At 38.8% G+C, this 25,927-nt stretch overlaps 1 protein-coding gene and 1 long non-coding RNA gene across 9 annotated transcripts in view; one reads left to right on the top strand and one right to left on the bottom strand.

Annotated features, from left to right (window-relative positions):
- The window catches only part of LOC144313042 (uncharacterized), an 80,837-nt gene extending 67,128 nt beyond the window's left edge, over positions 1-13,709 (bottom strand). The window contains exons 1-2 of the long non-coding RNA XR_013378722.1: positions 13,536-13,709; positions 12,246-12,298 (exon numbers count right to left, since the gene is read on the bottom strand). This is a non-coding gene — a long non-coding RNA (uncharacterized LOC144313042). The remainder of the gene's footprint in view (positions 1-12,245; positions 12,299-13,535) is intronic.
- DROSHA (drosha ribonuclease III) overlaps positions 1-25,355 on the top strand; it is a 120,858-nt gene extending 95,503 nt beyond the window's left edge. For 7 of the 8 annotated variants that reach the window (XM_077896349.1, XM_077896350.1, XM_077896347.1 and 4 more), the window contains 9 exons: positions 2,519-2,563; positions 4,042-4,199; positions 5,672-5,777; positions 16,606-16,747; positions 18,253-18,335; positions 18,427-18,530; positions 20,615-20,707; positions 21,524-21,570; positions 24,939-25,355. In XM_077896349.1, the coding sequence (XP_077752475.1) occupies positions 2,519-2,563; positions 4,042-4,199; positions 5,672-5,777; positions 16,606-16,747; positions 18,253-18,335; positions 18,427-18,530; positions 20,615-20,707; positions 21,524-21,570; positions 24,939-25,069 (909 nt within the window). In that variant the 3' untranslated portion in view covers positions 25,070-25,355. Of the gene's footprint in view, positions 1-2,518; positions 2,564-4,041; positions 4,200-5,671; positions 5,778-16,605; positions 16,748-18,252; positions 18,336-18,380; positions 18,531-20,614; positions 20,708-21,523; positions 21,571-24,938 lie in introns of those variants that run through there. The other variant, XR_013378721.1, reaches the window with a different exon arrangement.
- The last annotated feature ends 572 nt before the right edge of the window (positions 25,356-25,927 follow it).

A 25,927-nucleotide genomic window follows, 5' to 3' on the forward strand; every position in this document is an offset into this window, starting at 1 on the left:
TTGTACAATCTGTGGGTTTGGATAAATGTATGTTGGCCATGTTTCCATTATAATATAGAGTGCATTTTCACTGCCTTGAAATCCTCTGTGTTTTTCCTATTAGGAGTTAGTTAACTTTTTGTGCCTTTGTTCCTTGAGACATACCATTTGTGCATGTATGGTATCAAAAGCATTTTGATTCCCTCCCCCTGTTGATGTGCCAAATTCCTCATGTTCTTCAGGGTATATCTGAAGAGTTACCTCTTCTTTGAAGCTTTATCTAACAGCCCCCAAGCAGAGTTTTCTTTACATTTAGTATGTATCACTATTCTAGAACCTCTCTCACTCAGTTCATTAAATTACACTTACTTACTTTCATTTTTCCCTACTATGCTCCTGTGAAGATAGTAATGGTATCTCATTATTCTTTGTAAGCTAATACGTAGTAGATATTCAATAAAAATCTGTTGCTAAACAAGTGTTGACAAAGATGAGAAAAGGAACGCTTATGGACTGTTTGTGGGAATGCAAACTGATTCAGCCAGTGTGAAAAACAGTACGGAGTTTCCTCAAAAAGTTGAAAATAGAGCTACCCTATGATCCAGTAATCACACTATTGGATATTTACCCTCAAAATACAAAAGCACTAATTCTAAAGAACACATGCATCCCGAGGTTAATTGCAGCCAAGCTATGGAAGCAGCCCAAGTGCCCATCAATAAATGAATGGATAAAGAATACATACACACACACACAGGAATATTATGCAGACGTTAAAAAGAATGAAGTCTTGCCATTTACAACAACGTAGATGGAACCAGGGATATAATGCTAAGAAAAATAAATTATAGAAAGACAAACACCATATGATCTCTCACTCATATGTGGAATTTAAGAAACAAATGAGCAAAGGAAAATAAAAGGAAAGACAAAGGAATAGACTCCTAACTATAGAGAACAAACTGCAGGTTAGCAGAGGGGAGGTGGGTGGAGGGATGGGTCAAATAGGTGGTGGGGATTAAGGAGTGCACTTATTGTGATGAACGAAATAAAATAAGAAAAAAAAAGTTGCATTAATAAATATCCCAGCATTCGAGCATTTTCCAGGACACTCTGAAGGTAGAAGTTTTCCCTTGAGCTAGTAAATGCTAAAGCTGGAAGTCCAGTCTGGATTTTTTGCGGGATATTTTCTCTGGCATCAAGATACGGAAGAACCTGATGTCTGAGCAGGGCAGATGAAAGGAAATGGAGGCAGTTGAAACAAACTAGTTGTGGGGAGTTAAGCAGTTACACGTGGAAGACATCTAAGGCACAATCCTAGTGTCACTGAGTGAAAAACACAGGAGACAGGAAAAAGAGGAATCAAGTTGCTGAGAATTTTGAATTTGGGAGATGGGAGTTGGTTGGATGAGATGGCTGTTCATTGTTACTGTTGGATACGATCAACATTAGTAGTAGCTCTTTCTGCATGCCAGAAGTGGGCTCACTGTTTTGAGAAGGAAAAAAAAGCATGAGAGAACGTGAAAAAGTTGCAAGAAGGAAGTGACATTCAGCATAATTCATGCTACAGAGAATTCAAGGGAAAGGTTATTGAGTTGGTTAAGAGAAGCTCTCTAAAGTGCCTTAAAAGAACAGTTTGATATTTAAGCTTTTTAATTTTTTTTAATACTGGCAAAAATAAAATCCCTCTAAGTGGGATGCAAGTTGCTTCAAAACACAGGATATTTTATTTCACTTTGTCATCCTGTGTGTCATAGTGATAATAAATATTCCTATATTTTGTTCCCCCTAAATTTTTAAAAATATTTTTCCCTCTTTTTAAAATTTTTGGTTATTTGTTTGAAAAACCTAACATCAAGGCCAGAAAGTAGATTCACTCAGAGGCTCCCTAGAGTCTAAAACTGCAGGAAAGACACTTTAATCCTGAGGAAGTTCTAATTATAACTGCCTCTAGATTTAGCTCAGTGGATAAAATAAGGTACTGGGCTTCTCCATAAAATTCACTCATTTCCATATTTCAAGGAAACATTTGTAGTGACCTGCAATAAAAGTGTGGTCTTATAGATCTGAGAATTTAGGAACTAGATTTGGATGTTTTCCACCCCATCTTAAAGCAGCTCAAATGCTAATGAATGAGTGCCTAAAATAAAAGACATCTGAGATGAGTTTTAATTACAAAAGGCAGAGCTGATGCACATTTCTGGGGAATGGTAAACTAAAAAATATGATTAAAACAGCAACCTAATCCCAAGTATTAGGTTAAGCAAATGTGTAACTGAGTTTTAAAAGGTATCTTTGACTTCTGGGGGTGGAGGTGGCTCTTTTCCTCCCCAGCTTAATAGGCTAATTAGAGTCACTACAGGCAGTTTGAGTGGTGAATACACTTTAAAAAAATTAGTTTGCTAGCACTATTGAATTTGCAATAAGTGGAGTCAGCATCTGAAATAGTTCACTATTTCAAATAATGGCGTTTTATTTAGTACTCCAGAGCATGTTAAATGGCTCCCTGGAGCATTAAAGGCATCACTCTGTTTTCCAGGACCTGCGAGAAGTTTGGCTCAATTATCCTCTCCACCCACTCCAAGTAAGTGTTACCTTCCTGTCTGCAGTGAGCTTTAGAGCTGCATGTTTTCATGTCACTTTAGTTTGCCTGTTTTCCCTCCTACATTTATAAACCTCTGATTCCTTTCAGTGACATTATGAGCTTGAGCTAAGCATCAGGTAGAACTGGAAAACTTTGGAACAGATAGTAAAACAGACTCATTTATTGCATCTATTCTCTGGAGTGGGGCGGGGGAAGCAATGGGAGTCATCTTCCCTTACAAGGCAGGAGGAACTACTTCTGTGGTTGTGGTTTGGTGCCCTCTCTCCCCCAAGAAAGTGATATTAAAAACTTACTGTGTTGATCCAGTATATCTCCCTGGCTGCTTTATAGAGCAAATAATGTGGAAGCAAGTGTGCGCTTAGTAAAAAGAACAAATACTAAATTAACATTGCTAAATGGTAACCTAATTTAGATCTTGGAAATTGAAGGCTTTGACTCAGATTGCTTAAAACATACTGTAAATTAAAATTTTAGTACAATGTGATGACTTTTTACTAAAGATTTTGGTATTTAAAAGATCTATATGCGATAATACCCTTTTTCCCCAGTTGGTTTAAAAATTCTTTGTATTCTTTCCTTTTATTTCTGTTTTACGTGGAGACATGTATATGTATGCATGTACATATGGGTACATTATACATATATAAGAGTCACTAGTGGCTGAACTCTAATGAGAGGCTTTACAGTAATAAATGGCATTAATTCAAAGAACTTTAGAAACGTTAGTATGAAATTGTCCAAAGTTATCAAAAATGTTCACTTTACTCTTTTCGTATTTGCTCTTTGCTCTCACTTTTGCATTGAGTTGTTCAAAGCTCATTGTTATGTGGAGCACCTGCCTAGTGGTATAATAATCTCCAATGTAAGCTGAATCCAGCTTTAATCCTGTTCATTTGCCAAAATAGGCTGGTCCCTAGAAGACATACAGTCATATTCCTGTAATGCAGTGGTTCTCAAAGGGCAGTCCCCATACCAGTAGCATTTGCCTCTCCTGGGAACTGACAGGAAGATTCTCAGTCCTTACTCCAGACATACTGAATCAGAAACTCTGGAATAGGGCCCAGCCATATGGATGTAACAGGTCCCTACAAGCATTCTGATGAACGGGAAAGTTTGAGAACCACTGCATTGCCAGATACACATATTCTCCACCAGCAGTTCTTCACATTGCCTCTTCCTTGGAGAGTTAGTATAATACTTGGGATTTTGAACTATCTGTGTACAGTACTTGGCCTTGAAATTTGAAAGAAGATTGGAAAATATTATTTGAGCCTTCTTTAAATATTAGGTTTGTTTGCCATTCTAAGGGATGAGAAAGAAGCTTCCGTGTTCTGTTGGCATTTTAGAAATTTCTGCCCATGGGAGAAGGAATTTTACAAAACACTATCCTAGAATTGATAATTATTCTTGTAACCAAAAACTGCACATGATTTTTATTTATTTTTCTTTTCCTGCAGCTACAAGAGCCGAATACTGATCGACAACTTATTGAGACTTCTCCAGTTTTACAGAAACTTACTGAGTTTGAAGAAGCAATTGGAGTAATTTTTACTCATGTTCGACTTCTGGCAAGAGCATTCACGTTGAGAACTGTGGGATTTAACCATCTGACCCTGTAAGTTAGAATTACCCGTGTAATCCCAATGTGACCATTTAGACAGGCAGTTCCAAACCTTTGCTGTGTGCCTTTCAAAGACATTGGGATTTCAAACATATTTCCAGGAAAGTCACATCATGAGATGGGTGAGTAGCCAGTTGCTGGTGTGGATCAGGGGATAGGTTTCCAATACAGTATTTCTTGTTTCATAGGCTCCAATCCAGTGTTTTTGGTTTCATTGTCATGTGTCTTATTTCTTCATAAAGTATAAGAGAAGTGTGTAAATTTTATCTGTAAAGGGACATATACTAAGTATTTTAGGCTTTACAGGCCATGTGGTCTCTGTTGCAGGGATTTGACTCTGCTCTAGTAGCATAAAAGCAGCCACAGAGAAAATGTAAATGAATGAACATGGCTGTGTCCCAATTAAACTTGCAAAAACAGACCGTGGGCTGAAATTGGCCCTCCATCCTAGCTCTAGATGAGCGATTTGGAGATGAGCTAATATAATAATTAGGAAAATAACCACAATGTTATTTCTTTGCGGTTGTTTTTTATTCAGTTCTTGGCTTCTCTCCCCTAAATCAGATATTCACAGCTCTCTTTAAAGTGTAAAGATTTGGGATCCCTGGGTGGCGCAGCGGTTTAGCGCCTGCCTTTGGCCCAGGGCGTGATCCTGGAGACCCGGGATCGAATCCCACGTCGGGTTCCCGGTGCATGGAGCCTGCTTCTCCCTCTGCCTGTGTCTCTGCCTCTCTCTCTCTGTGTCTCTCATGAATAAATAAATCTTTAAAAAAAAAAAAAAAAAAAAAAAGTGTAAAGATTTGAGATTCTTGTCATAGATTTTTTTTTTTTTTTAGTGTCCTTAAACTGGATTCCAGATTTGAATGATAGAGAGTATATTTCTTTTTTTTTATTTTTTATTTTTTATTTATTTTATTTATTTATGATAGTCACACAGAGAGAGAGAGAGGCAGAGACACAGGCAGAGGGAGAAGCAGGCTCCATGCACCGGGAGCCCGACGTGGGATCCGATCCCAGGTCTCCAGGATCGCGCCCTGGGCCAAAGGCAGGCACTAAACCGCTGCGCCACCCAGGGTTCCCGAGTATATTTCAATAAAGAAGTAAAGATTTAACAAAGAAAATTCTTGGACTGTTTTGCTTTGTTTTGTTTGAATGAAAGTTAACTATGCAAGATTGTTATCTATACTTTATTTTTCAACTAATACTCCTTAACTTCTGACCAGGCACTATTTATCGGTTGTTTAATTCTTAGACGTTAGTCATTGTACTCTTCTTCAAAACTCAATCTACATTGACTCAGATCTCTTCTCAATTGAGGGGCTTAAGGAGTTGTATTTAGTCTTATGTTTTAAAGCAAGGTGAACATGTTGCTTTTTTTAAAACCATACCTTTTTAGAAATTATGTTTCTTTTTTTTAATATACAAACACTTTATTGGTCTCTTTGCATTGATGTTGTTTTTTCCAGAGGCCACAATCAGAGGATGGAATTCCTAGGTGACTCCATAATGCAGCTGGTTGCCACTGAGTACTTATTTATTCATTTCCCAGATCATCACGAAGGACACTTAACTGTGAGTTTGGGTTAAGTCATTCCCTTCAGTAAGATTGCTGTGAAATAGAGTGAAGATTAGAGGAGCCAAATATGTATTTATGTAATTGATTACTTAGTTCTTGGTGATGTTAGCATATCACATGGTTTTGTTCATTTCATTATGCAAATTGTATACAAAGCAGTATGTGAGAAGAATTCTTCCTGTACTCCTTCATTTAATGATTACCAACCCTGTGCAAGACATTGAATTGAGCTAGACTTCATGGGAAGAGCAGATAACTTAGTCGACACCTATCCATAAGGAGTTTAAAAACCATTAGCAGAAATGGAGAATATAAGTAAATAGCTACAAATGTTGTCTCTCTCTCTCTCTCTATATATATATATATATACATACATTATATATTATATATATAATGTATGTATGTCATGTGTGCATGCATACATGTACACTGAAAAATAAAAGTAAGTAATGGTAACTAAATATAGGAGAGAACCATGTGGAATATTAGGAAGAGGCATAGATAAACTGCTGCACTTGTGTTGTTTAGAAAAAGATAAGATTTCTTTTAGCTCTGGATTTCCAAGAAGGCTTCTTGGATATGATGATGTCTGAGCCTTTAAAGATGAGTGGGATTTGGCCACCAGGAGTTAATGGCAGAAATTTCTATGCAAAGACATGCCACACTTTGGGCCTACTGAAACAAAGGGACAACATGAAAAACCAGAAGATAGAGAGACAGCAGGGAATCAGTTTGGCTGGATCCAGGACAGAGTTGAAAGGGGCTTAGAAAAACTAAGTTTGATTTATGAACAAAGTGAAACAGTCCCCATTTCTCTCACTTTTGTTTCATTTTATAAAATGGCATTGAGCTTTTTTATTTGTTGCATATGGTTTGTACTCTGAAACTGATCAATAATATAGCTAGAATGGTGAACAAAGCATGTTTGGAAGCCAGTCGTTGAGGATCTCTCAAGGCGCAGAAATAACCTTTGAGAAAACCCTCTAGAGTTGGGCATTGAGAAAGCAAATACTTTCTTGGGCCAAGAAAAATAGTATTGTGCTCTAAGATATTTTGTTAGTGTGTAGCCTTCCTTTTTTATTATACTTGAAGCAAATAATAAGTCTTTCATACTTTGTATCTCTATGATTTATATGCATGTTTTGCTCTGAATAGAATTGGATCTTATCTCTGCAACTATGTACCCTGGAAATAGTTTATGTGAGACACAAATATTGGAATTAAGGAGAATATGATGATTTGACTATGTTTAGATGTAATTTTTCAGTGAAATTTCTAAGCCTAACAAAATACAGTTCTTTTAGTCACTCACTCAGTGAGTATTGTAGTTCTCTCACTATGCCCCATACTATTATATAGGAAATCAGCAATACTCTTTGTTTAAATTGTTTTTGTTTGTTTGTTTAAATTGAATTTAAAATCAATAGTTGGATTACCATTTAAAGTTAACTACTTTTGGATGGACAAGGAAGTAGTTCCTCTCGATTAATATTAAATTTTTTAAGGACATAGGAGTATTTACCAAAAATGAACTAGTATCTTGTCTAAATGTCTAGTATCTTGCTAGATATCTAGTATCTTTAAGGAATCAATAAATTTTTTGTCAGTATCTTCCATTGGGGAATAGACTTCACTGCTGTCAGAGTATCTGGTTGGACTGAGGAATGGCCAAACCAAGTCAGATATCTTGAAATCGTAATTCATTTTTTGGCCATATAGAGGCCACTATTGAAAATGCATGACTTAAATGCACACATTTGCCCCTAGTTTCTTGCAAAATTAATTGTGAACTCTGGGATTTTGTGGAGGTGGGATGTTATAGATCAACAAGTTTACTGCTTCCCATCATGGTCTAGATAAAGGCAAAACCAGGACTATACTAAAGACTCTAGTTTTATGTTCTTTCCAAAATTGCTTCAGTTCTATAACCTTTAGTTTTATTCAAAATGTATTTATCAGCCTTGTTGTCTTAAAATTAGAGGATTATTGAAGAGCTTATTAGAAAGATGGTAAATGACAAAATTATGATACGGTTTTATTAACTATGTTCACAGGAAGCTTTGGTAGAAATCAATAGGACTGACAGATCTGCTGGTAAAATAAAGATGATCTGTCATCAGTTGAATACATACTTTAAAAGATATTAACTCTCGGGATCCCTGGGTGGCGCAACGGTTTGGCGCCTGCCTTTGGCCCAGGGCGCGATCCTGGAGACCCGGGATCGAATCCCACATCGGGCTCCCGGTGCATGGAGCCTGCTTCTCCCTCTGCCTGTGTCTCTACCTCTCTCTCTCTCTCTCTCTCTGTGACTATCATAAAAAAAAAAAAAAAAAAAAAAAAATTATTAACTCTCATCAGTACTGGCACAATTGTCCCTCCCTCCTTTTTGAAACACTGTCCCTCGTTGGCTTCTGTGAGCTTCTGTTAGCTTCTCTCATTCTGTACTCTGGTTTTCTTCTCACCTCTTTAGCCACTCTTCCATAGCTTCCTTTGCAAGCTCATCATATTCTGTACAGCTGATGGAGATTCCAGCATCTGAAAGGTTCCCACCTAGGCCCTTGTCTCTTGTCACAAGAGCACCTCCTAGGCAGTCTTTTCCATGTATGCACTGTCAGTTTCACTCTAGAGACAATGACATCCAAACAGATCTCTTCAGTCCCATTTCTTCCTGAGCCCCACTAGGTAGCTGCCCTCTCAGCGTCTCCACATGTCCAAGAGCAAATGAACTTAGAATTTCTTCCAGTGTTCCCTGAGTAATTGAACGACAATGTCAACCATCCTGTGTTGCCTGTCAGAAACCCAGGAGTCATCTTTGATTCCTCCCTCTGCCTACATCCCTATATTCTCGACCACTTGTAAGTCCTGACATTGTTACTTCTTGAGTAAACGCCTCGTCTTCATTACCTAAATCCTTTCAACCAACGTCTGTCACCCAGACTGCTGTAGCAGCTTCTGCGTCGGTAGCAGAACATTACAGGAATGTGCTTGACAAACCCCGTTAGAAGGGGTGGCATTTATTAAATTGCACAGGATACGATCTTAAGGTTGCCTTTATACCAAGCATGAGGCAATGCAGGATGTTCAGATTTCCCTGATACGTATGCCACTGTTTGCAAAGCCGTCCTTTGTAGTTCTGTGCTTTCCCACAGTGGACATGGTCTCAGGCAGAAACCCTGCAGTTGGCCCAGGTTTCAGGCCTGTTGACCCTGTCGTAGCTTCCTAACTGGTCTATCTACTCTTGCTCCATCTTTTGATGCATTTTCACAGTGTGGCTGGTGGTGTCTTTTCACAGCAGAGCTCCTATGACCATATTCACCATTCATCTTCAGTCTGCTTTGGTTATTCCTCTTATCTCTCCAACCGCTAAATGCTGGAGCACCCCCCTTCTCAGATCTCTTCTCTTTTCTCTTGACCTCCTTTCTGTGAGTGATCTCATGGCTTTGAGTACTTCTCCACACCACTTCCTAAGGTATGTCTTCCACCTGTACTTCTCGCCTTAACTCTAGGCTCTTTGTTTATATCTTCACATACACTTGAATAGCTAGATATAAAGATATACTGGAGGGACACCTGGGTGGCTCAGTGGTTGAGCGTCTGCCTTCGGCTCAGGGTCCTGGGATTGAGTCCCACATCAGGTTCCCCACAGGGAGCCTGCTTCTCCCTCTGCCTGTGTCTCTGCCTCTATCTGTGTCTCATGAGTAAATAAATAAAATATTAAAAAAAAGATATACTGGACTCTCTAGTTGGATTTCTATTAGGCATCTCAAGCCTAATATGACCAGAACAAAACTGATATTCACCCCAAAGCCTGCTTTTCTTTAGGTATTCTCCGTATCACCAAGGATCATTTCATTCTTAAAGTTGTACAGGCCAAAAACCTCGAAGTCATCCTTAATGGTCCTCTTTTCTTCATGCTATACCTGTTAGCTGCTAGCATATCCTGTTGATTTTACCTTAAATATTTGCCCAGAACATGACTACTTTTCACCACCTCCATTGTTATCACCCTGGCCCAGGCTATTATTATCTTTTCCTTAAATTACAGCCATAGCCTCCCAGCTGGTTCATTCCCCGCAACAACCCCCCCCCCCCCAAGCCATCAGTCTATGTTTAACACATCATCCAGAGGGACTGTTTATAAAGGGAAGTCAGATTACAACCCTCCTTTTGTGAAAAACCTTCCAAAGATTTCCTGCCTTAAGGGTAACAGTGTTGTTACCTACAAGACCGCATGACCTTTCTCCCTGACTGTCTTTGTCTCCTAGACTCTTCACATTGGATCCTGTGCTATTCCTGTAGAACACTAAGCAAGCCTTTGCCTCAGTGCCTTTGTATATGCTGTGGCCAAATTCCTTATGTCTTTCAGGGCATGGTTCAAATGCTATCTTATCAGTGAGGCCTTTAACTTACCCTGCTTAAATTGTGACCTCTTCCCCTTGTCCCTAGTCCCCTTCTTCCAGCTGGGAACCTCATTTCCATTTTCTCCTTAGCACATACTATGTATTTTACTTGTTTACTTTCAGTCTTCTCTTGTCAGAGTATAAATTCCTTGAGGGCAAGAGTGTTTGTCTGTTCTCTTCATTCTTGATTCCCTGGGTCCTTGGAGTTCCTGGCATATATTAGTGCTGAGCCGATAGGCTGAATGAATGATCATCCTATCCCAGGCCAGTGCTGTTTGTTTATTCTTTGGATAGTAACTAAAGAACAAGCACGGCCCTGGCTGGTCTGAGTTGCCCATCTGCCCTCCTCCTGCTATATGCTCTTCTTTTCATTATGGGCCTCTACACTGCTCTGTTTTGTGTTCCTACAAGCCCCTTCTTGCCATCAGGCTTTGCATGTGCTGTTCTTATTCCTGTTTCCAACCCTCATCTGCCTGGTGTCTCCTACTCTTTGATTAGATGTTAGTTCTGGCTTGACTTCTGGCTACAAGGAGAACCTTTCCAGATGGCCTCCTCAGTCAAATTCCATGTTCTTTTCTTTCCTGGCACTTACTGATTTCCATTTGCTTGTCCCACTAACCTAGAAGTTCTGTGAGAGTGTGTTTTCATGTATCACTCTATGCCCAGCCATATGGTAGGCTTGCAATACATGTTTGATAAATAAATAAAAGAAAGAGTTTTGTAGGTAGCTAAGATGTATAGAAAGGGAAATAGAAGTGGCGTTGGAGGGAAGTGACATGTTGTTTTATGTATAAAGAAGGAGGCTGGGGATCCCTGGGTGGCGCAGCGGTTTAGCGCCTGCCTTTGGCCCAGGGCGCGATCCTGGAGATCCAGGATCGAATCCCACGTCGGGCTCCCAGTGCATGGAGCCTGCTTCATGCATGGCTCTGCTTCTCCCTCTGCCTATGTCTCTGCCTCTCTCTCTCTCTCTCTGTGTGACTATCATAAATAAATAAATAATTTAAAAAAAAAAAGAAGGAGGCTGTTATTTATGAATGTCTATAGATTAAAATTAATTTAAAATATGTGGAGGATTACTTACTACAGTTGCATTTGTATGAGAGGGGTGGCAAATTATTCATTATTGTGATTAAAGAACACACAATTACATTAATTCACACCGGGAGGCATTAGTTAGCTTTGAGCCATTACTTTGTGTGCTTGTTTTACAGGGAATAGGACAGTTGAACAAATGAAATCATGGATTTGAAGTTTTGAATGCTGATGGGGAAAAACATAGTGTTGTGTGAGTTGGATCAAAAAGGCCTGCTTGGGAAGGAATCTCAGGCATAGATAATTGTTATAGGAGGACTGAGGTTGATTTCATAGACTGAAGTATTTGATTTTTTAGGGTAGGACCTGCCCAGTAGGGATTAGGTAAGTAGTGGGAGGGTCCCAAAGATCATTAGCTCAGACCAGGATGCCTGTCTTGTCACACTTGCAGGTTTTAACACCTGCATATCATTCTTCTCTCTATATCATTCCTTCTTCTTAGTCTTCACTGTGTGCTACTGAGCTAAAAATAGTTGCTAATCCCATGCCTACTGTGTGTAAGGCACAGTGCCCACTGGTGTGTGCATCAGTGGAATGAATTTGCAGACATTTTTGGTTTTTTATAGCGGAATGATTTGGGATAATGAGAAAGCAGGGATTACAAATAAAAAGTTTGAGAACCAGTGATCTAATCCCTCCCTGTTGCCTCCTGCCAGCACTAAGCATAAATCATTTAGACAAACGCAGATTTCATCTACAGGATCTCTTTGAGAGGATAGATTCCACAAGCCTCCTGTTGGAGAATTTCTCTGTCACTGACATAATTTGGTTCTTTGTATCTGACCTGCATCCCGCCTGCTAGCATTTGTGCACCTTTTCTTTAGTTATCATAGGAAATGGAGACCATCTGGCTACCACTCTTGGTGTAATAGACCTGTGTGGTACATCACTGTCACTTTTAATAGTATATTCTGCTTTCACCCCATGTTCTTATGTTAAAGCCCTTAAAATAATAAATCACAGTCTACTTACTTTACACTAGGTGGCCCTCTTCGGTTGCTCATGTCCCACTGCTGTGGCTTCCTCTTAGAATCAAAAGCGAATAGAGAGGTTGAAGGAAGAATGCCAATATGTTTCTTTGTTTGTTTTAAGCCAATAAACCTTTTTCCTATTAAAATTTAAGTTTAGTCATGAGAAACTGCTGTGCCGAGATAGTAGAAAACTCCCTGGATTCTGAAAGTCAGAATTGGAGACATGTGACACTTCTGTTGGTCCTGCCATTGCATCAGGGACTCGGCCATCTTTTTTCTCAGCTTCACAGAAAGCCCTGACTACAGCTTTCTTCATTTTTTCTGGTGATTTCAAGTATAATTTTGTCTTTGGTGGGAGGAAGGGTTGAAGAAAAAGTTGTGAGGGACAGCCTAGCACTTGGTAAAATGGAGGGCTTCAAGGACAATATGTAGACTGATATCTAGAACATCTGTGGAAAATTCAGAGGAATTCCTAAAACTTTCTATAACCAAAAGAGTGAGCTCATCTGGCATAATAATGAGGATGCCACTGTGGGTAAAAACAGCAGCTAACATTTCGTGTGTTTTGATCATGTGCCAGCCATCACAGTGTAATACATTACAACCCTGTGAAGTAGGTACTGCTTTGCTCCATTTTATAGATGAGGAAACCATACCTCAGAGAGATTTAGTAACTTACCCAGGGTCACTTAGCCAGGAAGTGGTAGGGCCACAGTTTGAACCCAGGAAGTTTGGTGCCAAATCTCTAGCCTTTCATTACCACATCTAACAGAAGGCATTGTTTGCAAAAACAGTCTAATAACTAACTCAAGCTCAATTGGATACTTAATATTCATTTTCTAGAATTCTACTTAAAAAGCAGATATTTCCTCTTTGTAAAATAATAATCAATAGCATCAGCGTCTGCAGACTTTCCAACCATATGTCTTGTCCCAGTCAAATCCACTCATCAAAATGATCTTTCTAAAATCAGAATATTATATTGCAACTGCTCCTGTTTGACACTTTTTAGGCTTCCTTCTCCCTTACAGGAAAGTACAGGCTTCTTTACATGACCTGCAAGACTGCCCAGAGGCCAGCCAGCCTCGTCTATATTAGCTCTCCCTGACTCTGCTCTGACCTATCCTCCAGTCCCATCCAGTGATTACCTTGCTGTGTCATGGCCCTTTGTTTTGCCAAAGCTGTTCTCTCTTCCTGGAAAACCCTTTCCCACCATCTTACTCTATTTAAGCTGCTAGAACAAAATACCACAGACTAGGTGGCTTATGAACAGTAGAAATATACCGCTCACGGTTCTGGAGGCTGGAAGTCCCAAGATCAGAGTGATAGTCTGGTTGGGTTCTGGTGAGAGCCCTCTTCCAGGTCACAGACTTCTCATTGTACTCTCCCATGGGGTAAGGTGCTAGAGATCTCTCTGAGGCCTCTTTTATAAGGCCTCAGAGATCATATATGATCCCATTTATGAAGGCTCCACTCTCAAGACCTAATCACCCCAAAGGCCCCACCCACCTCTTATGCCATCATCTGTAGGGATTAGGATTTCAGTGTAAGAATTTGGGGGGGAGGGAACACAGACATTTAGACTATAGCACCTACCCCTCTGGCAGCCTCATTTTTTTTCCGGTTCTGACTCTGTTCATCAGAAGCTACCTACATGAATTTTTTTTAAATGCATATGTCCAAGTTGTATCCCCAGAAATACTAACGCCTTGGTTCGTGGAAGAGGCCCAAGCACCCGTATCTCAGAAGCACTTTATGATTCTGATATAAGAGCTAGGTCAGTGAGCCTCTGAAGTGTTTTTACTCAGGGGTCAGATCCTTCAGGAGGCTTCTGGGGAAGGCTGGGGTAGAAGGGGGCTCCTGCGTGCCCTGTGTCCTCCGTGCTGTCACAGCAGCTACCGCAGAGCATCCTAAGGGCCAATTTGTGTGGCTTCCTTGGGAGATGAGCAGCAGTGGGTGTCGATCATGTTGGGGTCTTCAGCTGTCAGCACAGTGCGTAGCACAGAGTTGGGCTCCACAGCCCTTACACTGAACTAGCTGAAGGTGCTTTTCTGCCTTGTGACCCCCCCCCACCCCCATCTTGATCCCACCTGTTGGCAAACAGTGTGATTCATTCTGGAGTCCAGCAAAGGCCAAGGGTGGAAGCAGACATTTAAAGAACTGCCATTTGGCAATTGTTTAGGTAAAGTACAAGGTCTTACTTCTTTTCAATTCATCTTCTAAATTTAAATTGACTCCAAAAATATGGATGATTTATAGCTTCCTTCTCCCACACTGAGTTTTGATTCAGGCTCAGAGTTCTGGCAAGAACTTGAAGATCACGTTCTACTGGTTACCCTGTGGCTTCATGGCCTGTCAGGGTGTATCTTAAATAAAACTGGAAGCATTTGTTTCCATCCTCACTGCTTTCTTCCTTCTCCGTCGGACAACCTTACTGGATAATAACCAAAGAAGGAGCCCTGACACCGGAAGGCAGCTGCCGGGGCCTGGTAACTGGAGATATATGGTGTTTTGTGTGCATTTGTGTGTTGTACCTCCGATTCGTTGATTTTGAAGCATGAAAACTCCATATAGGCAGCCTAAGTTAGAGCTTTATCTTCTCACCAAAGCACATATTAAGAGAGAACCCAGTGGTGCTGTTGCTCAGCACAACCGTATTCTCAAAATAGCCTTCCTGTTCTCCCCCGGCCTCTACTTTGAGAACTGCCTCCTGCCATCTCCCCATTGGGAACACAAATGAAAAAAAATCTCTCCCTTTTAGCTCAGTTATTTTATAATTACAAGATATTAGGCTGATGGGCTCCTGTTGGTTGGGTCTTCTAATATTATATGGTAGGCCTTTTTAATTTTGAGCTTCTCTGTGGATATTAATTTTAATGAAACATTTTCTATATTGAGGAAAAAGAGTTGGGCGAAATAGGAGGAAGAAGGGAGCTGAGACAAAGAATAATAGTCTGTAACTCAACAGCAGGCATGGCTTATGAAGATCAAGTTGTATTTCTGCTTCATGCATCACTGTCAGACAAATTAAGAACATATTGTTTCTTATTTATCTATTGTCAAGGATGCAATCTCAGGCATTGAGAATAAATCTTGATTTTCATAAGCTCGGTTGACACTGGAGTCACAGAGCATAAAACTTGCATCTAATAAACAAAGCGCAGTGTGGAACGGCCAGGGGTAGAACACTAGCACAGCCCACAGCTGCTTCCCGCGCCTTGGCCCTGGTGTCAGGGATGGTCCTTAGCAGGAAGGGATTGTTGTAGTAGGACAAAAATTTGTTATAGCCGTTGTGACAAAAGTTCTAGTTTTAGGTATGTTATTCCCCGAAATCTTAGCTTTTATTTGGTCCATCGTGGTTTCTGTCTGCTTCCCCCAGGCTCCTCCCCACTTCCTCTAGTGAGCCATTACCGAGTGCTCAATTCTTGAACCGTGCTTGCTGTCTGGGAACCTCTGTGATGGGTTTGTTGTGTAATTTTCATGTGCTGTGTAATGTTACTACTTGGGATGGTGTTTGGAGGACTCTTTGCTGCCCGAAATTGGTACTAGAAATTTTTGTTTTGAATTTTTAAAGTTGAAATATGAAAATTCCATTTTAATTTGATTAGAGATGAAGAGTCCCAATTTGATAAACTATGACTCAGGATATATAGTATACATCTTTAAAATAATAAAAGTAAAACTCTAAATAAATAATTTAAATATTTTAAATAATGCTTACTAAAACATTACTTCCCCAAATCCTATAATATCAAAATTAGCATCAGTGCTGTGAAACTTGAAGTTGTAGACTTTTAAAAAATGCTCCTTTAAATCTAACAGTGACAGAAAGTAGGTCAGGTTTGCCGGATGGGTGGTACATCGGATTGATTGATTATGATTACAAAGGGGAACATGAAACTTATTTGGGGGTGAAAGAAATGTAGAAAGTTGTCAAAACTCACCTAATTGTACTTGAAATGGGTGCGTTTTATCATTTGTAAGTTATACTGCAATAATGTTGATTAAAAAAATTTTAATGCTCCTTTTACTTAGTAGCATTACATTTAGCAGAAGGTATGATCTTTAATCATAGTTTAGTACCCTCCCCTCACCACGGCTCACTGCTACGAAACAACTAAATAAACTATTCAGATGTTAGCTAGGTAAAATCCAGGAGCAGAGGAAGTTATTAAAGGGGAAGCTGGAAATACACGGAGGTTGTCACGGCAGCCTGGGGGTAGAGGTTGAGGACTTAAACCATTGCTTAACTTGGCATCCCTGTCAGTGACATGATCTCGGTCTGTTTGGGCCCAACACTGAAGGAGGAGAGAGACCACATTGAAATGGTTTCTAAACATCCCTTAATTACTCTTGGTCAGTTGCTGCGAAGCTCTTTGGTGAATAACAGAACTCAGGCCAAGGTAGCAGAGGAGCTGGGCATGCAAGAATATGCCATCACCAACGACAAGACCAAGAGACCTGTGGCCCTTAGGACCAAGACCTTGGCAGACCTTTTGGAATGTGAGTCTTAAGTTTCTCTTAACCTGTAGACTCAGAATTTAAATCAAATGTACCCACATTTATCTTACTTCTCATTATTATTATTATGTTCTAAGTAAAGAAACCTTTTCTGTTTAATTTTTATTCATGCTTTTTCCAAAGTTTATTACTAGAATAATTTGGAAATAAGACATGTAAATAATGAGTTTTATGTTCAGTCTGTATTCAGTGGTATCAGCCCTCCATCCCTGCCTCTGTACCCTTCCATCCTAATGCTCAGCAGTCACATCCTTTATAGGAAATGGTAGCAGAGTGTGGAGATTGGTAAAAGTGACTCATAGCTTTTTTTTTTTTTTTTTTTTTTTTTTGCCACCCAGCAGCCTTTATACAGGGCCATAGAAGAAAGAAGGCTAATTTATTCCTTACATACTAAAACTATTATCTGTTGTTTTGAATAAGCTCAAAACTCTATGGACATAGTTGTCATCTTTGGCAACTTCTGATATGGTCTGGAAGCATTATAAATAATCCTATTATGGCTAACTAAAGGATTATACACATAATTTTATTGTTTCTGATACTGGTTTAAAACGAGTGGGCCATTCACTGGGGCTTGGAACTTTAAAATAATATATTATGATATTTTTGACTATTGGAATTATATTGCAAGTATTAAAGTCTACCGTGCAAAACCAGCTCATTTACAAAGTGCAAAGGTAGTCTGACTAAGAAACTTAAAAGAACCTCTTTTTCAGTTAAAGAAAGGTAACTTAAATTAAAATTACAAAAACGTTGAATAATCTATTTCACTGGCAGGGTTTTTGGGGTTTTTGTTTTTTGTTTTAAGCTCAGTGAAAGCTGTTTTTATACCTTTTAAAAACTCACCATTTGTTTCCTTGGTTAAAGTATCTTTTAATCAAGTCCTCTCTGGGGTCACCATTTATTTATTAATGCAAATTTGATATATTATGTTGTCACTAAGCCCAGTATTAAGGTTTTCTTTGTGTGGGCAGAGACTCTATAGTCTCTCATAGTCCTGAGACTCTATAAATTGTCCCATATCTGTTCATGAAATGTAACATAGCCCCTTGTCAATGGCTAACCTTCTCAAGATTGGTGTTGAGAATGGCAGGCCCCAAGAATGTGCTCATTCTGGTGTCGCATCTGATCTTTAGGTTTTCTTTTGATTTGTTGTTAACATGGTTGTATTCCCAGAAATCATTTTCTCCCAGCTGTATGAGAGCATTCTGTGTGTCATTTAACTATTTATTTAGCCTTTAGCCAAATGTAATTTGGTCTTTGTACTCTTTGATTTTTGCATTTTTAATCACACATCTATGCTGTTGCTTCTGATATTAGTGATAAAGGGAAATACTTGTTTGAAGAAAGAGGATACGATAATTCTAAAAAATAAAGAGGGCCTGGGAATTACAAACCTCATTACATTTCTTAAAAGTCTGGTCTCTTACTCTTTCTGGGAGATGGCAGTGCATTGTGGTTTTATTTTTAAATATTCTCTTTTTCAGCATTTATTGCAGCGCTGTACATTGATAAGGATTTAGAATATGTTCATACTTTCATGAATGTTTGCTTCTTTCCACGATTAAAAGTAAGCTCATATAAAATTTAAATTGGTTATCTACTTTATGCTCAGTGATTCCAGAACCCATTACTAAATACTTCTTGGGAACTTGCTCCAGGAGTTTATTTTGAATCAGGATTGGAATGACCCCAAATCCCAGCTTCAGCAGTGTTGCTTGACACTCAGGACAGAAGGAAAGGAGCCAGACATTCCTCTGTACAAGTAAGTACTTGCTCTCACGGGCATTGGATCCAGTGAGTTCAGAGCCGATGCTCCAGGGGTCTGGAGGAAAAACAAACCACTGGGGTAATCATGATGAGGGGCCTGGATTGGGACTTCTTGACACCGACTTTGGGCCCAACTTGAAATCTCTTTGGGCGTCTCAGTCTTTTCATTCTAAGTAAGTGGGTCACCTTTGATTATCTGTGCTTTTTATGTTTGTTTTATTTCTCGTAACCTCTGCTGGGCTTTGCATCTAGATCAGAAGGTTGTGCTTGTTTTAACAGTATTTGGGTGTCTCTCTCTATTCCACTTTGAAGCCTGATGGCCTCTGTCCCTGTTGTCTGACAGCTATGGCGTGCTCTCTCAGGCAGCCACTGTAGGAAGCAGGGCAGTTCTTCACTGCCACTCTGTTACTCAAATATTTGGAGTTTTTCTTCTATAGAATGTGTATCAGAAACTGCTGTGTACTTTTGAATATCTCTAGTGACAAATCATTATCCTCTGAGTGGTAGCCAGAAGTTATTCAAAAAGAATGCAGGTCACTACACACATAATACCAGTTTTGATGCAAACAGGAGATTTTACTGGGAGGTAGAGTAATTATCCTGAGACTCTCCTTTGTTGACTCAGAAGGTGTTTTCAAAGAGGAATTACAAAAGGAAAGGATTATCAAAATAGGTGGATTGCCTCCCGAGGTATTTTCTGGGTATGTGTTTTTAAGGATGTTTAAAAATCTAGTTTGAATGCAGGTTTACTCCTTGTCTGTGCACACACATGGTTGCAAGTGCACACATTTGTGCAAATGTTCCATATGGAATAAAAGCCCCTCTCTGTGGACTTTCTCAAACTTCAAAAGGAAAAACACCAGAGTGGCAGTTGCGAATTTTAAGTCCTTTTTTATGTGTTTATTTAATAGTCACAACACGTTATAGGCTTTTTCGCTACAAGAACTGAGGCCAAGTGAAGTTTGAGTCACCCCACAGCAAGCTACGATAAATTGTCCCAAGAAACTGTCACTGCTAAACAATGTTTCCTTTACTTATTGGGAAAAATCCCCAAATGTTTAGAAATAGCACTTTAATATGTACCTAATAAGCATAATGAATATCCAAACTGTATTACATGAAAGGCTCAAAATATTTCCTCATCAAAGTGATAATTAAAGTTCAATAAATAAAATGAGGATGATAAACTTCTCATAGCACAGGCGTGATTACTGTCATAAGTGCTACCTTAAAGAAGGCATCCATGTGCTTTCATCCCACGGAGTATATCAACACAAAGGAAATGACTCTGCTCCCTTCTCATAAATCCCCCAAATGCAAGTACACGATGAACTTGTTCTTTTCTATCAAGATGACAGGGATGTTTTACATATTTTTTTCAAGATTACCGTGTTCGTTCCATTATCTTTGTTGGCTACTTTTAATTTCCCTTTTCCATAAAGTTATCAGTTTTACTGCATTAGAAATCTGCGCCGTGTCATTAAAATCCAGAGTACCTGGAGTTTTGTTTTTTTGGCAGTTGTGTTGTGTACTCAGCATTATAGCCTACCTTTGAAGTGATCTCAGATGTTTCAGAAATTAAATACATTTTCCGATCTTTTAGATAAGATACCAGGCATTGGAGAGAACTCATAAGGGATGAAACCATTCAGATGTGGCTTGAGATGCATTGCCCAGATATTTATCATTTTTAGTTGTGATTAGCATTGAAGAACAATTAACAGACTAAGATGGTTAACTTTTCACTGCTGAAAAGTTTGTTAGTTTTAGGATACTTGGAGTATACACGCTTTGAAATTGTTTAAGACATTTTATACTTCACTGGTAGCCTTCAGGTGCTATTTATAATGCTTTGGGGAAAAAAAAAACGTATAAAAATCCAGTGTAGAATTTTAAAAATTTCCTACTTTAAAAGCTCTCTATAGATTTGTCAGCATAGCAAATAAACTTACTCCTTTAATTTTCATGTTATTTTTACCTTTCTCTAAGTGATAAGTACACGTTTTCTTAGAGTTATATATTAGCAATAACAATGAAATAATACCTTACCATAATTAATGTTCCTTTTTTTTCTTTCAGAACGCTGCAGACGGTAGGACCCTCCCATGCTAGAACCTACACTGTGGCAGTGTACTTTAAGGGAGAAAGAATAGGCTGTGGGAAAGGACCAAGGTATGAGAGAAGATCCTTTTAACTTCTTCAAATGAACATCCTGTGTGTCTGAAAAGTCCCTACTGGGTACTTCCAAACTTTGCAGTCTGTCATTTTAAACTCAGAGTATAGAATGTTCAAGGGTAATAAAGCGAATCCCAAGGATTAATGTCCCCACCAAGCCCAGCCCCAAACATGAGCTTGGCCTTGGATAGTGAGAGTGCCATTGCATAAGGAGCTTGGCTACCTTGAGAGGGCCTCATTACCTGGTGTTGTAAAGGTAAGATCTGTCCAGTGTCAGTTACCCAACAGGGTACCCAGTGTTGCTGCAAGCATTTTATAGATACGTCGTGCATGACACAGCCATTAAACATTTGATTTCTCACTGCTACTCACTTGAGCTTTGTTGGAAATGCTACCTAACATCTTCTCTCAGGTAAAAAGAATTATGTATATTATCGTCTTTCTCTGAACCCTCTAATTTATATCTTAAACTGAGAAGTGATTGGAAGTCTGTCTACATTTTTTAACTCTCCTCTTTTTTAAACTTATGTTAAGGAAGTTCAAACTTAAAATACTTCAGACCTAATATAAATGGAAGATATTTTAATCCAGTATTAAAAATGTGGAACAAATAACCTCAATAGGCTTTGTGCAAATAAATGATGTTTCTGCATGCCTTTGTGTATAGTCCTAACCTGTGTGATTCAGTATGTGACAGAAGTAATCAGATAAAATTTTATGCATCAGACATGAAAACCTGAATAATGTGTGGCCATACCTTGTGTTTTTGAAAAAAATCTTTAAACTGCACTTTACCTTTATTTTATTTGATAGTATTCAGCAAGCAGAAATGGGAGCAGCAATGGATGCACTTGAAAAATGTAAGCCTCTCCCTTTTTCTATAATTATATGTTCATAATACATGTTTTATAGAAAGAAAATGGGGAAATATAAAAACGGTAAGTACTGATAAAATGTGATTTTTTTCTTCATAATTACTCTCCACATAGAATGTAGTAGAATGTAAGATATGTATAAAATGGACTGATAATTTTTCTGAAAAGTATTCCTGAATGCTTTTTGATTTTCATTTTCCTTTCTTGTGTGGAGTCCCACTCAGCCCAGATTGCCCATATGAACAGCCCAGTGTATCTTTTTCGATTTATTTCCCTATACTTCTAAAATTTTATACAAGTGAAGGTTTTTTTTTCTTTTTAGTTTTTGGCCATTGTTTTATGAGAATGAGATATTTACACACTTTTCTGCATCTTTTTGTTCTTGCTCAATAATATATCACAGGTGCCCCTCATTCATTCTTTCTTAATGGCTGCATAGTATTTCATGCAATGGATTTGCCATATTCTAGTCAGCTCTTTTAGTTTTGATGGATACTCTTTCTGGTTTTTTTTAAATCACTGTTGACAGTAAATGTCTAAATAGTCCTTTTGGTTCTATGGGATAGATTCCCAGGAATGGGATGGCTGAGTGGAGGATACTTCAGTGATGTCATTGACCATGTAGGGAACTGTATAGTCTTTTGTAAATTGAAGGCTTAAATGCAAAGAATTTTTCTTCTGAGGTCTACTGTGCTATACTGCACAGTCTGTGCAAAACAGGACAGTGCAATTCCGTTATGCTCCAAGTACCAGCTAAATGTGGGACAGAGCAAAGCGCGGGAAGCTAAAGTCAAGAGGCCCAGGATTCTCAGTGTGGGAGATTCCAGGAAAGGAAAGAGGGCTAGGAGTCAAGTGGAAATCAGCAGACAGTAGCTTCCTAGGGTCAGGGAAGGGAGGACAAGTTGGCAGTAGCTTGTATTTCCAGGTTCCAGTGTCTATGGAATCTTCACTGAAAGTTTTAAGTTAACTCTGTTGGGGAATTTTTTCATTCATTATATACAAATGCACAATCACCTATTGAAATAAAAGTGAGATTCCATTTTCGACCTATAAAATTGCCAAAGGTTCTCTTTGGAGGTTTTTTTCATTCACTTTTAACAATAAAACAGTACTGGAGAGATGGTGTGTTCAGAGACTGACCTCCACATGCATATTGGTAGGAGTGAGTCATTTAAACTCCCAGAAAGCACTTTAACCGTCTGTTTCTAGTCATTAAAGAAGTCCATACCTTTTGATCTGGAGACTTCATTTCTAGGAATCAAACTTAAGGAAATGACTGGAGTTACGAGCCCCAGTTCACATGCCATGATAATAGTGACAACTTGATTTATAACAGCCAAAAAATAATTAAGTCAATCAAACTGCATGTTTAACAATAGGGAAATGCTTAAATAAACTATGCTATATTGCAGGGGTTGGCAAACATTTTTTGTAAAGAACCAGATAAAAAATATTTTAAGCTTTGCAGGCCACACAGTCTCTGTCACAATTACTCAACTCTGCTACTGTAGCGGGCAGGAATGAATAGTATGCAGATGAGCAGATGTGTCCGTGTTCCAATAAAACTGCATTTACAAAAACAGGTGGTGGACTGTATTCGGCCTATGGGCAGTAGTTGACCAATTCCTGCTTTTATCCAAGTGTTCTTACACTTTGTAATCATTAGAGTGCTGATACAGAGAAATACTTATACTAGAATAAGTTTTTTTTTAAAAATGTACCCATGAAAATGTATGTATGCCATTCTCTCTCAAAGTAAGGGTGCATGGGGGAGTGATTAAATATTCATATGTCTATATAATACATGCACATTTACACTATGTATGTATGTGTGTACCATAACTCTTAGGAAACTGTAAGGATACATTCTAAAAGTTTATCAATGGTTAGAACTGAGTGGTGGGATTTTTTTAATGCAAACTAAGTTCTAGAATAGAATTTACCAAGGAAGTAGGGTTCATTTTGTAGTAACTAGCTTTACAGCTGACTTTTTTCCGATTTGTTTTTTCCAAAAGCACTTATAGTACTTGAAACCTGTGTTTTATACAATACATAGGGTCAACTTGATATCATTTAGGGAATAGGATTAGGTTCCTGTTTTATTTTTAAAATACAGGTGTCATTATGTATCTCTTGTTTAAAATCAGTCAGTGACTCAGATATTCAGAGTCTTTACTGATTGACTGCCTGTCTCTCAGATACTTTTCCTAGCACCCTGCTCCTGTCCCTTCCTCTCCCCTGGGGCGAGAATGGGACATTATATAAAAAGGGAGAGAATAATTTAGGAATTTGCTGTATATTTAAATCCCTTTTGTTATTCTTCAACCCAGACAAAAGCCAAACTTGCTCTTCCCCAAACATGCCATCTCTCTCACATCTCTGAATCTTCATATTTAAAATATGAAGTAGGAACTCTTGTATATAACAACCCCTTACCCAGTTAGAGAGAAGAGTGTCATTTTCCCTCTGTGTTACAGGTAACTTGTGTGGCTCTCATTCATGTTTATATGCATCCTTTTTTTTTTTTTTGTATGCATCCCTTTTTGATGTTTGTTGTTGAAGTGTGTGTTTGTTGACTAAGTGTATAAAATGACTTTTTTTCTTGTTCCATCCTCAATTTCTTACTCTGCCAATGTACTTGCTATATACCTCAAATGACAACTGAATTGTAACATTTTTAGACCTTAACCAAGATTTCCACTGTATCTTGCACAGGGTCAAATATCAGACCAAATGGAGCTTAAACTGTACCGTTGAGTGACATGTTTCCTTTAACCAAATAAAAAATGCTCTACCTGCATTGCTGTTGCTAACATAGCATTGGGGAATCTTATGGTAAACTTTAAAAATAGAATGATCAGAAATAATAACTTAATGCCTCTGTCCTTCAGATCTTTTTCCTCTTTTCTCAGAAAATTTAATTCTTGGTAACTGGTGTGATAATATCATTATTGGGAGCTTTTGGTTTGAGCTTTGCAAAAATACATAGGCCCATTTGGCTACATTCTGTAATCTCTCCCTGACCATCACTTCTTACTAGGAGAACCTTGTTCAAACCTGCCTGAAACCACTTGGAAACAACACATCTGTGTTTTAACACTGCTATATGTTTTGGTGCCTTTTATACTCAAATCCACGTCAGATGTTGCACTATAGCGTCGGGGTACTGGTGCAGACGACGATTGGGTTTCTGAATGACAAAAGACCAAGGGAAGACACCGAGCAGTTGTCTGCCCCCTGCCTTAGAATATAGAGCTCTGTGTTTCTCGTGAATGTGTGTGTGTTTAGTTTGCATCGTTCTTTGCACCAGAGGCTACCCTTTATTGAGTATAAAATGTATTTCCTCGTGTCAGATAACTTTCCCCAGATGGCCCATCAGAAGCGGTTCATTGAACGGAAGTACAGACAAGAGTTAAAAGAAATGAGGTGGGAAAGAGAGCATCAAGAGAAAGAGCCAGATGAGACTGAAGACATAAAGAAATAAAGGAGGGCACGGAAATGGTGGCGTATTTACTTGCTTAATAACTGTGACTGTTGCCCATCGAGATCTAGCCTAGTTTTCCTGCAGACGATGAATGAAGTGTGCTCGTTGAAATAAAACACAAGGTCAACTCGCTATTGTTGTTTTACCGATCTAATATGTTATTTTGAGCTGGATGGTCTTTATTACAAAGTATATGGTTTCTCTTCTCTTTAATGGAAAACCTCACTTTGGTGGATGTGCATATTCCCTTTTATTTTGTTCTTTCAACAATAAAATTCAAAAAGCATCTTCTACGTGGAATAGATCCTGTTTTTCTCTCTCTATCTGAGATTGTGACATAAGACTTCAGCTGACAAATGAAAAATTCACCTCACCAGATATTTGGGCTACACTCTATTAACATCTATACTTTTGGAAGTCTCTGGATTATTAACTAGATTTTTCAGCTTTCATCTGGATGTTTAACGTCTTCTCAACTGCAAACACTGAACTTACTCTCACTAAGCATTGAATCTTTTGTAGAAGGGATCCCTTTAATGTTTTAACTGGCTAATGTGAGTGGGGAAGGACATATTTGAATCAAATATATCCTTTGAATCATTAGAATAGGAGGAGAAATCATGATTCCAAGCCACACAACACTTTAAATCAGATACTCTAATCCTGGGGTCAGTGGATGCTTTAAGAAGTTCATAAACAGACTTGAAGGAAGTCTCAGAACCTCCTGAAATTGTGTTTGATTTTATGTGTGTGTGTGTGTGGGGGGGGGTGGGGGTGGTGGTGAGGGCAGTGGTGAGGTTGGGAGTGGGCCGGAGCAGGATGAGGAGTCTTTATAGCTTTCATCAACTTGAAGTGGTC

Source organism: Canis aureus, chromosome 4, assembly GCF_053574225.1.
Source record: "Canis aureus isolate CA01 chromosome 4, VMU_Caureus_v.1.0, whole genome shotgun sequence".
In the NCBI taxonomy this organism is placed as follows: Eukaryota; Metazoa; Chordata; class Mammalia; order Carnivora; family Canidae; genus Canis; species Canis aureus.